This window comes from Ovis canadensis, chromosome 17 (assembly GCF_042477335.2).
Source record: "Ovis canadensis isolate MfBH-ARS-UI-01 breed Bighorn chromosome 17, ARS-UI_OviCan_v2, whole genome shotgun sequence".
NCBI lineage: Eukaryota > Metazoa > Chordata > Mammalia > Artiodactyla > Bovidae > Ovis > Ovis canadensis.
The window spans coordinates 60,907,297-60,922,951 of NC_091261.1; the positions used below are offsets into that span (position 1 = coordinate 60,907,297).

At 43.9% G+C, this 15,655-nt stretch overlaps 1 protein-coding gene across 3 annotated transcripts in view; it reads right to left on the minus strand.

Moving 5' to 3' along the window:
* Positions 1 to 15,655, minus strand: part of TMEM132B (transmembrane protein 132B) — a 399,927-nt gene that overhangs the window by 233,172 nt on the left and 151,100 nt on the right. For 2 of the 3 annotated variants that reach the window (XM_069557618.1, XM_069557620.1), the window contains exon 2: positions 80 to 971. In XM_069557618.1, coding sequence (XP_069413719.1) covers positions 80 to 971 — 892 coding nt within the window. Of the gene's footprint in view, positions 1 to 79; positions 972 to 8,910; positions 8,960 to 15,655 lie in introns of those variants that run through there. The other variant, XM_069557619.1, reaches the window with a different exon arrangement.

Here is a 15,655-nt window from a genome sequence, read left to right on the forward strand (position 1 = left end):
CAACCACTTGATAGAATAACAATTCACTGAGGACCAACAGTGGACTTCCAGCCCATCCAACCCTGCAGAGCCTTCTTACCTAAGAGTGAAGTGGTCTGCCACGGAGGCACTAGTCAGGGAGACCAAAAAGGTGGCTGTGTCCCCTTCCCGGATGAGGTTCAGCGGCACAGAGAGGACGACATTCTCATCCAGGTTCAGCAAGGACCACCGCAGATCGTCTTGGGTCGGGTAGACCACGACACTCCCAATCCTCTCCCGGGCTGGGGGTGCCGGCGGGGGGCTGTCCTGACCCGAGTGGATGTTATTCTCCCACTTGCCATCCTCTTCCAGGGGACACTGACCGGCCAGATCAGCCGGGTAGAGCGCGAAGAAGAGCTCCATGGCCGTGCCACCGAGCAGGGCTGGGATCTCCTCCTCAGGCTCCAGGTCCAGCCCGGAGCTGAACCACTCAGGCAGCAGCTCCAGCTCGGCCACACACAGCCCCGGGGTCCCTTGCAGCCGACAGCTGGCCGCCACTTCCCTGGCCTCGGGGAAAGCAAACATCTTGACACAGGGTAGTTGTTCCGCAGGGTCACCATCAGCCCAGCCCATCCCAGTGATATAAAACAAGGTCTGCACTTTGGGTCTGTTGGAGTAAATGGAGCTATCGAGGATGTGGGCTTTCACCTTCCAATTAAAGGGAAACTGGCCCACGTGGCCAAAGGATGTAGAAGTCAGCATGAGCTCCCGGGGGACTGTCTTTTCCACGGAAAATGGACCATAGCTGGCATTGACAACTGGGGGTCTCCTGGCTCGGTAGATAAAGAAAGACTCCACCCGGGTCTGCAGACTGGAGTTCCGAGTGATGTCCTGGTTGGCCTCTTTAAGGAAGAAGGACTCCTCTGCGTTAGAGATGTGGAAGCTCGTGGGAAGGTAAGCGGGGAGTGAGGAGAACCTCTGCAGGCTGTCCACGATGGCTCGGCTCTCCATCACTGCACAAGAAAGGAAAGGAAGATTGAGAGCAGAGTCCGGATTTAATTAACGCAGTGCAAGCGCCACCCACCCACCCCCAGCATACTGCCCACTGGCCACACGCATCCGTCCCCTGGGTCTCATAACTGTGGAATTCCTTGCATCACATAAAGTGTGTTCTAAGGATCTTCCAAAATAACCAAGGCAGAGCGGAAGGAGCCCCCAGGTACGACTGACCCAATCGCCCTGTGGCTGAATTACACCCCCAGAGGGAAAACATCACACCCTCTTGTTCTTGCAAATCTCCAAGCTCAGAGGATCATGGTCGACTCTGTTGTAATCACCCCACAGAGAGTAGGCTGCCTACCCAGCCCACCACACAACCAGGCATCGGACTGTCGTTATATATGAGGTGTTGATGCTTTTATTTGGTATTTACACTTCTTCCTGTCACTCCTGGATGGGATGTGTGCAGAGACATTGAGACATCTCCTAATTCTTTCTGAAATGAGGGTGAAGCTATGGTTCAGCATTCCTACTTCTAGAAATCTCTCCTTCTGAAACATGAGTGAGAATGCATAAAGATCTGTTTATCTACAAGGATGTCCCCTACAGCATCCTTTTGAATTGCAGACAAAGTAAAGAATGTATAATATATGAGGGACTTCCTTGGTGGTCCAGTGGTTACTTCGTGTTCCCAATGCAGGGGGCCCAGATTCGATCCCTGGTCAGGGAACCAGATCCCATGTGCTGTAACTAAGAGTTCACATGCAGCAGCTGAAGAGCCGATGATGCTATGATGAAGACCGAAGATCTGGTGTGTGGCAGCTAAGACCCAGCACAGCCAGATAAATAAATAAAAGTATTTTTTTTAAAAAACTACTTAAAAAAAAAAAAAAGAGAATATATGCGCTAGAGTGAGCAGGCTGGATCTAAATCCCAACTCTGTCACTTCTTCACTGAGCAACTTTGGGCAAATTACTTAACCTGTCTGTGCCTCAAATGGCTTCATATAAAGTAGAATATAAATATAAACTATAATAAGGATTAATGAGTTAATAAATATGAAGAACCTAGAACAGTGCTGACTCACAAACACGCTCAACCTTTTCCAGCTACCACGATTATTATTTATCCATTTAAACCACTCCAAAGGTTTATTAAGAGGAGACTGGATAGACTATACACTTTTGCAGTGGGATAACAAGCAGCAGTGAGAAAAATGAAGCCCAGTGGGACTTCCCTGGTGGTCCAGCAGTTAAGATTCCATGCTTCCAATGCAGGGGCACAGGTTTGATCCCTGGTCCCACATGTGGCCAAAAAAAGAATAATAATAAAGTTAAATTTAAAAAAAAGAAAAATGAAGCACAACTGTATCAGTATATTTGGAAAAAATGTCACAATATGTCATTAAACATAAACAGCTATAATCGTAACTCATATAATCCTATTTGGATAACTTTTTAGGATTCTATTTGGGTAATTTTTTAGGTACATATGTAAATGTATATATATTCATGTGTGGTTTCTATAGAATCCAAAAAGGATTTTTGAATTTTATCACTAATGTTTCTCCTTTCTTAAAATTTATCGCAATAACCGTGTGTTATACTTTGTTAATTAAAATACATATAAATATATACATGTATACATGTGCATGCATATATGCATATGTGTGTGTGTGTGTGTTTCTTTCAAATGGCAAAACACAGAAAGCAAAGATCCAAGATTTTTCAAAGTGAAGACAGCCCACCAGGAACCAGGGTCAGCAAATCAAGCCACAAACAGACAGGGATTCTTTCTTGCCCTGAAACAAACCTCTGCCCCTGGAACCCAGTTTCCAACCAGAGCAAGAAGAAATAAAGCTGGCAGCAGTGTTTAAAATGCAGCATCATCAGAGGATAAAAAGCAAATAAATACTCCATTGACTCCAACTCCTGGTTGGAGTTTTCTGCAGCCGTTACAAATTCTACAAAATACAGCTTTCTATTGACTGAAATAATTTTAGACCTTTTCAGGGCTGTCCTTGATGAGCTCTCCTTTCCAAGAGAATGATAAAATTGTAATTAGGAGATTGTGAAGCAGACACAATCATTTCAGAGCTGACGCATCCTTGCACCAAGAAGGTGTTCAGAAGGCAAGTTCTCTGCACCATCTCACTTACATGCAGAATCTAAAACAGTCTGATTTGTAGAAGCAGAGAGTTGGATGGTAGTTGCCAGAGGCTGGAGAGAGAGAGGAATGAGGCAGGATGGGGGGGCTAAAGGGTACAAAGTTTCAGTTAAACAAGATGAATGCCTTCTAGAGAGCTAATGCACAGTAATGTGATATAGTTAACAATCCTGTATTGTACATTGTAATTTGCTAAGATAATGGATCTTAGATTAAATCTTTCCTATACACACACACACACACAAGAATGATAATCAGGAAGAGGTAATAGATATGTTAACTAGTTTGATTATGGTGATCACTTCACAATGGTTACATATATCAAAACATCAAATTGTACACCTTAAATATACTTTGTATATATCAATGATATCTCAGTAAAGTTGTGGGGGGCTAAAAGAAGAAGAAAGAAAGAAAAAAGTAAGTTCTCAAGTGTCATCAATATGGCCAGTCCTGGGTCAAATTAATTACTAGAGAAGAGTTATTTTTTATTCATTTCTCCAATTACCTATCTAAATATATTTACTATTCACTTACTGTGTTCCCAGCCCTTATATGGAAGTCACAGGAGCAAGACAGATGTGGTTTCTGCCCCCAAGGAGTGGTCAGATTTTGGAGAAAAGCATGGCTAACCTACACAAAGCAATTATAAAAGTGAATAGGACTTCGCTGCTGGTCCAGTGGCTAAGACCCCATGCTTCCAATGCAAGGTGCCCAAGTTTAATCCCTAGTTGGGGAACTAAGATTCCACAAACTTCGTGGCATGGCCCCAGAAAATAAGTGAACATTCAGACCCTTCAAAATGACCACCCAGTAATTCTCTACCTAGGAATTCACGTGAAGGAAATAAGAGATCAAGAAGGAGAGTCATGTGCAAGCGTCATCACAAGTATGACTTACAGCCGCAACACACAGGAAACAGCCTAACAACTCATCATGAAGGCACTGATCCTATAAATGATGAAAGTCTGACTCTACATGAGATGTTAAGAGATCACCATAACCACGGTCTCAACAAATATGTAGTGTCATGAGAAAATCCTTACATCTTCAGTGAAACAGCAGTCATCAAATCTTGTTTTACATGATTTCAAATGTTTAAAATATTTTTTAAGTAGTAAATATTGTATGTACACAACATAGAGACATGCATAAATGTGTATACAGTGCATTTGCCCAGACTTAGATTTCCTCCAGAATGCGTCCCGTAGATTGGGTGGTGTTTGGATCAAAGATGGAGGAGGAAGAGACGACTCTGAAGAATAAGCTTCAACCAAAGGAAAGTCTTAGCTGTTGCCGCCACCAAGGGGCAATTTATATTTTGACAACGACAAGCAATGCAGAAAGACCATCCCAGATGAAATTTAAATTATTTTTTGGTTGGTTTATTTTCCCACTCCTAACTAAGAAGTTAAATTCTTGGCGAATTTGCCCATAAACCAGCTGGCAACAAGGGGAATCTGTCTTCCATAGCCTGACAATATCCTTCAGTAGATATGGGTGGGCACACAGCTGACCAGATTTGGAAAGAGACTCCAATTTTACCTTCCTGTAAAAATCTATGGGAAGCCTAAGGCAAGGTTTAAATTCTGGCTTATTTACAGATAGGGAAAAGGAAATTAAAATAAATGTAAATTTTAACATGATCTGTTTCCATTGTGGATTAGTTTTTTTCCATTATCATTTATATTGATATTTTCTGTCTCTCAAAAATTGATTTATAAGAAATTTAAAACTGTGCTTTCTCTCTTCTTTATTATGGCCAAAGCTTGTATTTCATCCAAAATAGCAGTGTGAGTTTACAATCCTGTCCCACCATAACTCAAGCAAAACGCAACACAAATTTTGTCTGAAGGCATCTATGGAAAACCATAAACATCGGCTGCCAGATCCTCATTTTTGTTCTCCAACTAGATTGCAACAAAATACGATATGTGAATTTAGGAGCATTTTATGGAGTCATGAGACTGTGTCCTTACAAAAACATCCAGGATCTGAGAAGCTAACATGCCTCCCTTCAGTCCCCTAACATCATATAGTGGCCCCATTCTTCTTCCCATTGGCAGGCAGACCATGTGGCCGGAGGTCTGGATGTGAAATAAGACCCTATTCAGTCTGCTAATTTCCTAGAGGGCTTTTCACCACCCGACTGAATGAGGTGGGTGCTGAGAGCAGAAAATGAGGTAGTCTTGGTTTGGCCCAACTGCAAAGCACTTCCTATCACTGCCCTCCTTATGAGCCAAAAAGAGAATCAAGTCCAGGTTCATCAAGAGCACGAGGTGCTCCAGACAGACGCTCTGTGATTAAAGGATGTTCTGAATCACAGATGGCTCCAGGGAAGTCCCAAAAAGAACTTCGGGTGGAAACAAGCAGAATGAAGCAACTCCCACAATGTTAGGAATCCCAGTAGGGACTCTGTAACCCAAAGTGCGTGGACGGACATCACCGCTGCGCTTGGCACACAGAAAAATACTCCTGGGCATGTGTCTTGGTCAGGACTGGAGGAACCTACAGCCGTAAGATAATGCAGCCCACAGACTCACAAACCTTTTCACTACCATCGCCAGTCCTGCATGGAAGCTTATTAACAGTCCTGTGGTTCCTGGTAACCCACCTGAGGGTCAAGGCCTGTGACATTTCTGCAGCTGAGTCTCTTCTAATTCCCACAAAAAAAATATGGACAGCCAGAAATAAAGGCTCTCTCTGCAGTGGACCAGAAGGGCCACATCTTTGAAAACCATCAGCAAGTGAAACTGCTCACTGATCTGTCGAAGGGGAGTCCTGATGAATAGGTGGTAATTTACTGCCACCATCTGGGAACCCCGCCCCCATGGTCATGGAGACCAGGAGTTACAAGGAAGCCTTTGGGAGCATTCATGTCAGTTCAGAACAGTGCAGTGGATATTGTTTCTGAGGCAGAGGAAAGAAGTAGGAGATCTTTTATACTCATGCTTTCCAGTCTATCTCCATGATGTTTGTGTGTCTTCCTCTGTGAACTTCTGCACCTGCTGGGGAAGTCCATCACCCACCTATGAGTACAGCAGGCTCCTTCCCACCAGGATTTCTTAACTCAGAAAAGGTTTCTCTGAACAGGCACTCCAGCCCTATCTCTGCTCTTCTCTGCATCATAGGGAACTACATTTCCCAAGCTCCTTTGCTCCCTGGCTTCTGGATGAGATCAGCCAATGTGATGCTCTGGTAGAAGATGGAGCATGGGAGGTATTTCTCCCCCTTATCTCCCAGTATTTACTGGCAGAGACTGTCCAGCCCCATCAGAGCTCCCACCATGAATATAGCTCTCTTAGGCAGTAGTTCTAATACTTACTAGACGGTTCCAGCTTCTGGGTTCTGATAATCCAATTTTCCCACTTTGTCCCTTCAGTCCAATTGGTAACAGCTTCCTGCTGTAATTAATTTCTGGATTACTTTACCATTCCCAGAAGGCATTTACCATGCCCGACTTCGTTTCACAGATCTTCCATCACATGACTAACTGATTCCCTTGATTAAATTCCCTCTGTGGAAATAACTAGTGTGGCTTCTGTTTTCTCCACTAGAGTCTGACAAATATATCCAGTCACTATTCAGTCCATCCTGTTATATTTCTTCAAGGCCACTCTCACCATCTGAAATTAGCCTTTGTGTTTTCACTTGTTGACTTATTTTCTATCAAGTCTCTTTATTAAAATTCAAGCTCATGAGAGCCGAGACTTTGCCACCCAATTTATGGCTGCATATCCAGGATCTAGCAGAAGAAACAAAACAAATATGTGCTGAGTGCATGTCCATCAATTAAGAGTGCCTTGGCTTAATGCTTAAGAGACTAAATCTCTCTGTGTTCTTCTGAGCCTTTCTTTGGCTTCCTCCCAGGGTTGTTAATAGATACCATTAATATTAACAAATCATTGGCCCATCACATTATCACTCCATTCATTTCCTCTCAAATATCACATCCCTGTGGTCACTAAGCTGGTTGCTAGGTTTGCCAAGCCAAGAGCTGCAATTTTCACATGGAGGGAAAAAAAAATATCACTTAAAGGAGAAATAGCATTTACAGAACACTGGCGATGTGCTAACCTGGGCATATACAACTGCTACATTCATTGATTATCACAATGGTTGTGAGATGAATAGTCTTTGTCCCTTTTGGAAAATGGTGGAACTGAGGCACAGAGAAATTAAGCAGTTTGAACATGGTCAAGGTTAAGGGTCAAACCAGTTCTGTCCAATTTCAGAGATGTTCCACTTCTCTGCACTGCCCCAGGGCCAACTGGTCTGGTGGTTCTACAATGAAGCCAAGGAGTTAGCCACGGGAAGGTCAGCGAAGGAGCTGGAGCTCAAGGCTCACAGGGCCAAGTTCATGGACAAAATCTTTGCAGACTTAGTGAGGTTTTTATCACTCTGCAGTCACAGGTGACTGTTTCCCACCCCACGTATCAGCCTGGATTCCCAGGTAGAGCAAGAATATAGATACAGTTGGCCCAGAGCATCACAATGCAGCTGCTGGCAAAGCAGCCAGTGATCCATACCTTTAAGGTATGGTAGCAATAAATACTGGAGAAGGAAATGGCAACCCACTCCAGTATTCTTACCTGGAAAATTCCATGGACGGAGGAGCCTGGTAGGCTACAGTCCATGGGGTCGCAAAGAGTCGGACACAACTGAGCGGAGCCTTGCTACTTGTAAACCGCATCACATGACCTAAAGGCTCAGGAGGAGGAGCCAGTGCAGCAAGTCAGACCAAATGCCCTCAGATTAAGGAGGAGAATTGCATGTGCTTATTTAGTCATTAACCACCAGCCGTGGTGAAATTTATTATACATCCCCACTCAGTCTGCAGCCACCCCCAACTGTATCCCCTAGTTGTACCCCAGGGACCACACACTTTCCCACCTCTGCATCTGAAACACAAGTCACAGACCACATAACTCAGAAAAGGTAGCAAAAACTATCCAACTCAAAAGGCACCCATATAAAAGTAAGATGGGGAAACTTGAGTTTGTCTCTCTCAACCAGATAAAATTCACACGGCTGAAACAGAAGGAGAGACCATACAGGCAGAAATGTATGAGGACACCAGGTCATCAGGCAGGAGGGAGGGATGCTTGCCTTCGTCCCAAGATTCTTCTCAAATCTCAAGCTGGGGAGCCCTGAATGGCCAACATGACTCATTCATAAGGGCAAGAAACTGATTAAAAACAAAAAAACAAAAAACAGACCAGAGGGACTTGCCTGGTGGTCCAGTGGTTAAAACCTACCTGCTAATGCAGGGTGCACAGGCTCAAGCCCCAGTTGGGGAACTAAGATCCCACATGCCACAGAGCAACTAAGCCTGTGGGCCACAACCATTGGGCCTGCGCTCTAGAGCCCATGCCCCACAACAGCAGGAACCACCACACAGAGAAGCAGGCGTGGTGCCACTCGAGTAGCCCTTGCTCACTAAAACTAGAGAAAGCCCATGCCCAGCAACGAAGAACCCGGGCACTGCATCAGAAAGACCCAACACAACCAAAACTAAAACAAAACTAAATAAATAAAGTAAACCTCTTCAAAAAAAAAAAAAAAGGCAGACTAGAAGCAGGGGAGAAACAGGAAGCAGACATGAAGTAGACAGGAAGTGGACAGGAAGCAGTAAGTCCCTTCTCCCAGCTCCAGTCTTCAAGTTTTCTCTAGCATGTGCCTCCCCGCTCCTCTTCCCCTGCCAGCATTAGCAGACAGTAACAGGAGACAACTGAATAAGAGAAATACGGTTTTCTGATTCCAGCCCCAGAATTGCAGACCAGAGACCTGCTTGACGCTGAGATGCTGAGCGTAGTTTCCGGGGAAGGAACCTGGCTGCTGTGCGTAGTTTCCGGGGAAGGAACCTGGCTGCTGTGCGTAGTTTCCGGGGAAGGAACCTGGCTGTGTGCCTCGCTCCACCCTTCCTCCCTGCAAAACCAACACTGAACACTATCGCCACTCTTTTCTTTTCTTTTCTTTTCTTTTTTTTTTTTTTTTGTAAAAGGGAAAATCCTCTTTAGATTTCTTTCAGATGAGTGAAAAATGGAACTAATGTAGGTCTTTCATAAAAGTGACGTGGCATAAAGTGAACTTTCAAAGAGTAGAGGGGCGCTGGTACTCAAAAATGAATAGTCATTCATCACCTCGAGGGTCATATAAGTCTTGGGTCATATACCAGCAAATCCATTAAGGATTAGATATGGCTTCCCAGGTGGCACAGTGGCCAAGAATCCGCCCACCAATTCAGGAGGTGCAAGAAACTCGGGTCTGATCCCTGGGTCGGGAAGATCCCCTGGAGTAGGAAATGGCAGCTCGCTCCAGTATTCTTGCCTGGAAAATCCCATGGACAGAGGAGCCTGGTGGGCTACAGTCCATGGGATTGCACAGTCAGACACAACTGAGCAACTGAGCACAGCACAGCACAGCATAACCATATATTACAGAGATAATAAAAAAATAAAATATAGAGAAATAATGGTAATGAGAATAGACCCGTTATCACAGTCAACATTTACATATAATCCTTATGATATACCAAGCACTTCAAGGCATTTCAAGGGTATTAACACTTTTCATCTTCACAATCTTTTGATTATGAGGATTTTATTATTAGTCCCACTCATGGATGGGAACATTACTTTGCCTACAGAGCATTACTGTGCCTACAAAGATTTGTATAATCAAAGCTATGATTTTTCCAGTGGTCATGTATGTATATGAGAGCTGAACAATAAAAAAGGCTGAGTGCTGAAGAACTGATGTCTTCAAACTGTGGTGCTGGAGAAGACTCTTGAGAGTCTCTTGGACAGCAAGGAAATCAACGCAGTCAATACTAAAGGAAATCAACCCTGAATATTCATTGGAAGGACTGATGCTGAAGCTCCTCCCATACTTTGGCCACCCAATGGGAAGAGCTGACTCAGAAAAGACCCTGATGCTGGGAAAGATTGAAGGCAGGAGGAGAAGGGGACAACAGAGGATGAGATGGTTGGATGGCGTCACCGACTCAGTGGGCATGAACTTCAGCAAACTCCAAGAGACAGTAAAGGACAGGGAAGCCTGGTGTGCTGCAGTCCACGGGGTCGCAGAGTCAGACACGACTGAGCAACTGAACAACAACATACATGGGAAAACTGAGGCTTGGGGAGGTTAAGAGACTTGCCTAAGATCCCAGAGCTAGGAAGAGGCAGAGAGGGTTACTGGATCCAAGCTGTTCAAGCTCCAGGCAGAGAGTAGGGTTTTTGCCTTTAGCCACTGTGTTCTGCTGCCAGCTGAAAGCTTAGGAAGCAAACTCTACATTGTAAGAGCTTCGGCAATAACTAAAGAGACTGCAAATGTGCCTCTGAATTGCCCAACTCTCAAAACACAAGATGAAGTCACTAGTTGGACACCGTTCATAAGATGAAAGCAAGAAGCAAAGCTTTTCCTGGCTCTGAGAGAAAGCCCTCCAGTGGTAATGCCCCAAGGGACATAGCAGCATCCCTACAGTGAGCTTATTAGCAGGCTCCCTTTGGTGCTGGGCACACCAGTTGGGGTGTAAGAGCAAAGGGCCATTAGGCAGACAATTCTTCAGAAGACAATGGAATGTGAGCCAAGACAGCTGATACCTCTCAGAAGGTCCAGCTTGACAGGAAGAATAAAATCCAGAGTGAGATCCTAGAGAACTCTGTCCTTCAAACTCTCCTCCATGAAATTACTTTCTTACCAAACCAGCCAATGGATAGCAGAAGTCTCAAGACTATATTCTCTAGCAAGATCGGGGGGCACAAATATTCTACATACACCATCAAAGCCCAGTGTATAAGACTTAAAACATAATGAAGGACTTCCCTGGGGGTACAGTGGTTAAGAATTTATTTGCTAATGCAGAGGACAGAGGTTTGATCCCTGGCCCAGGAACTAAGATCTCACATGCCTGCCACAGGGCAACTAAGCCCGAGCGCCACAACCCATAGCCTGTGCACCCTAGAGCTGGTGCTCTGCAACAAGAGAAGCCACCACAATGAGAAGCCCGAGCACCACAGCTAGAGAATAGCCCCTATCACCGCAACTAGAGAAAGCCCATGAGCAACAACAAAGATTCAGTGCAGCCAAAATAAATAATTTTTAAAAAACAAAATGAAGAATATGGATCTTTTTTTCATGATGCCCACTGCTGCTTTTATGCCAGAAAAAAAAAAAAATCCTCCCCAGCATCCCAGCATCAAACATATACTCACCTGTACTTTCAACTATGTTTCCATGGATGGGTATATGTACATACATTTTTGTGTCTACATTTTTACATTTAATTCTTCTTTGAAAAGCTTTTTTTTAAAAAAAAAATGAGATTTTTTTTTCTTTTTTAGTATTTTGGTCTTTATTGAATTTGTTACAACAGTGCTTCTGTTTTATGTTTTGGGGTTTTGGCCACGAGGCATGTGGGATCTTAGCTCTCTGACCAGGAGCTCTAACCCCTTACACTGGAAGGCAAAGTCTTAACCACTGGACTGCCAGGGAACTCCCACATTTAATTCTTTCTTTACTGAGGTATTTTTGACAGTTGAAAGTTTTACATATGCAAGGTGTAGAATTTGATGATTTATGCTGTGAACTAGTCACCATATCCATTGCCTCAGACCCACCGACATATGTGAATCCACTTGATATTTTTGGTGGTGAGGAAATTTAAGATCTACCCTCTTACAAATTTTAAGTATTAGATTGAATTCTTGAATCCGTCTGAAGTTTCTTCTGGGGTCCAATGTAAAATGAGGATCTGACCGTAGTTGGAAACAAGCATATGCTGAATCAGCCAGAAGTATTTTATTTGAATCACAGTTTCGGGGTTCTTTAGTTGAAAAAAATAACATGACTGCATTTAGGGATAGAGGTTTTAAAGGGGTAATTAAGTTCAAATGAGGTCGTTAGGGTGGGCCCTAGTCTATTATGAATGGTTCTTAGAAGAAGAGATTAGGACACAGACCCACGCAGAAGGATAACCACATGAGGACACAGAGAGAAGATGACCATCTACACACCAAGGAGCGAGGCCTCAGGAGACATCAACCCTACTCACACCTGGATCTTGGCCCTCCCACCTCTAGAACCATGAGAATAAATTTCAGTTGTTTAAGTCACGCAACCTGTAGTAGTTTGTTATGGTAACCCTAGCAAACTAATATCAAGAGGTTACTCTTTATCAAAATTCTATCAGCTTGTCTTACCCATTTTTCATCTTTAGATTCACTTTAGATTCATTGCATCCAGTTGCCCAAAACCCAGACTCCATCATATTTTTCTATGCGTTTTCAAGTTTTCTAGGATGAACATGTCTTCTTGCTTATTTAATCTAAGAGAAATACTGACATTTTTTCCCTTAAAAAGAAAGATATGGAATTTAATTTTAAGTGACAGACCAAGCACACTCATTTCCTCACATCTCTACAGAAACTCCACTACAGAATATTATAGGAAAAGTATAGCTTCCCTGGTAGCTCAGATGGTAGAGTCTGCCCACAATGCAGAAGACCCGGGATCAACCCCTGGGTTGGGAAGATCCGCTGGAGGTGGGCATGGCAACCCACTCCGGTATTCTCACCTGGGAAATCCCATGGACAGAGGAGCCTAGAGGGCTACAGTCCATGGGGTCACAAAAGAGTCAGACACAACTTAGTAGTGACCAAACAACAACAACAACACACAGAGGGGCAACCATGTGAAGACACAGAAGGAAGATGGTCATTGACAAGCTATGGAGACCAGGGGTGTCCGTGACTTTCAGCAAAATACAATGTTAACTGCTAAGAAAGGAAAGTAAGGAGTGTCAGCTAAATTCTCATCTTTTATAGAATGAGCTGCTGCTGTTGAAATTTGATCAACTCAAGGAGCAGAGGCATGGGGTACATACTGGGTTGGCCAAGTTCGTTTGGATTTAACAGAAAAACTCAAACATGTTGGCCAATCCAATAGAAAGACAAAAATAAGCATAACTAACAGAACTACAAGTGGAAATGGCTGGACCTGGCTGACTTTAGAGAGAGACAGCGAGATCAAAGATACAGAGGGATGGAAAATGATTGCCAGTCTTTGAAAGTTATCCTGAGCCATTTTGTCTTCCCCAAATGCATGCATGACTGTGAGGGTGAATAGGCTTTGTCTTCAAGAAGCCGAAACTAGCCAAGCAGGGGAGGACAGCGTTGAACAGACGTTGGACGTTCGAGTGTGGGGTAAAGGAAGAGTGGCCTAATGTTGACACTAAGTCCTCACGTCTGTGGGAGAGATGGATGGCTACCTGTCAAAAAACAACATGAGAAACTACTGTCCGAGGCCACTGGCAACTGCCGGGTAGCACATCCCTGCACCCTGCACTTGTTCCACCCTGTGTGCCCTAAAAGAGAGGAGGGATTTACCATTCTTCACTCAAATCAAACAAACAAAACAGCAGAAACTTTCTATCCACTGTATTGCATATGGCTGCTCAGTCAGGGACTTCCCAGCCTCTCCTGTCCCCCTGGCATGGCCATGTGACTAGTTCTGACCGATGAAATAAGAGCCTGTCCTGCTTTGAAGCCAAAATTAGTATCTTTTATCTTCAACCAGTGAGAAGCAGGGGACCCCGAGACTCTAGGTCATGGCAGAGCAGCCAGAAGCTGGAAGGGAGCCTGGACCCCTAAGTCTCCACCTGGAGGAGAGCCACCTGCCAAATATGGCACCCACATTGGATGGGACCAAGAACAAATCTTAACAACGTGTTAAACTGCTGCTAGGGTTTTATTTATTACAGCAGCTAATGACACCTAACTAATACGACACTGTATAGGCTAACAACCTGGACAGCTGTGATCCTGTCCGTACGCAGAAGTTGGAACAAAAGTTCACATCTCTTCCTTAAGGTAACTGTGCTTTCATTAGCAAGGAAATACAGGCAGTCAGAGAAACAAAGCGAAGAGCTGTTAAGCCAACGTGAGAGGTTTCCACAGGGCACCAGATGTAGAAAGAGCGTTATTAAACGGATTATATAGATCTTAGTGACAGTAATTTTGACCTCCTATAGGCACCGTCAGCTGTTAAAACAGTAGGAAATGTTGATGACCTTGTTCTTATTTCCATTTATATTTATTCTAAATTGGACACCTTGGAGATTGTTTAAATAAGAGAGGGAAATTCACTAAGTAACCCTGACAGCTCTGCCACTCTCTGATAGGGGAGGCAGCTGAGGCTTACAAAAGGCAGAAGACACCTGGGCTGGAGTCCCAAGTCTTCCATCAGCTCAATTTATGCACCAAAACAAGTCACTTCATCCCCCAAGATGCATTTTACAAAGAAGGTGTCACTTCCTGCTGCCCATCAGGGACACACCTCAAGGAAACTCAATAACGTGATTTGTTATTGTGTGACTGCATTACTCAGAATGTCATATGTGGAGTGTCCTTGCTTTGCACTTCTCACTAGTTCAGACTAGCCCTTCTCATCTTCTGGCCTTTGTTGATAACAAAAATGATTCCTTCAATTCAGAGAAAACCCACACCACGCAAGTCTGAACAAAATGGGGATTTAATGGCAGCCGTGGTTGGAGAGAGAGGCTACCTTCAGGTCTGGCAGGAATCAGCATTTAAACAACGTCATCCACATGCAACTTCACAAACATCCTTCAGTGGGTGAAGGGATAAATACATATCTGGTGGTGTAGCCATTGAAGGGGAAACAACTTGATGGATAGTTGTTTCCATCTATCCAATAAAGCAAATGATGGATATCCACACAATATGGATAAATCTCAAATGCATTTTGCTGCCAAAAAGAAGGCAGCCTCGAAAAGCTACCTACTATACGATTCCATATGTGTGACAGTCTAGTAAAATCAGAACTGGAGGCATGAGGGACAGAGCAGTGATTGCCAGGGATCAGAGGCTGAGATTTAACTATTTCACTGCAAAAACTCAAAACAAAGGATTAGGGATGGGGTGATGGAACTGTTCTGTATCCTGACTGTTGCGTTGGTTACATGACTCTATATATTTGTCAAAAGCTCACAGTGCTATATGCCAAAAATGAACACGTGAAGTAACTACAGGAAGGGAAACAAAGATTGCCCAGTTGTAGTTGGGCAACTACTGTAGTCTTTGCAGTCGTTGCCTAGAAAATCTACTTTAGGAAATCTTTAAGACTGTTGTTTAAGGCTTAAGAGTTTAAACAGCATGAGCTCAGATGCCTTCAACATCCCTGCTACAATTCTTTAGGCTATTCAACTGCTTGAAAATTTATTTTTGCCTACCACAAAAATAAATAAGAGGGGGACTTCCCTGGCAGTCCAGTGGTTAAGACTCTGCTTCCTCTACAGGGGCCTGGTCAGGAAACTATTAATAAGATCCCACATGCCTTGCAGCACAGCCAAAAGGATAAAAAAGTAAGAGTATTTTCTGTCTGAATTAATTTCTCCAGTTAATCAGGTAAGTCAAGGTACCCTAAGATGCAGGAAGTGCAGAGTTGTGACCAGAATAGACAAGCAGAGGACACAGCCTGCCTTGGGGGAACTAAAAATTGTAACTGA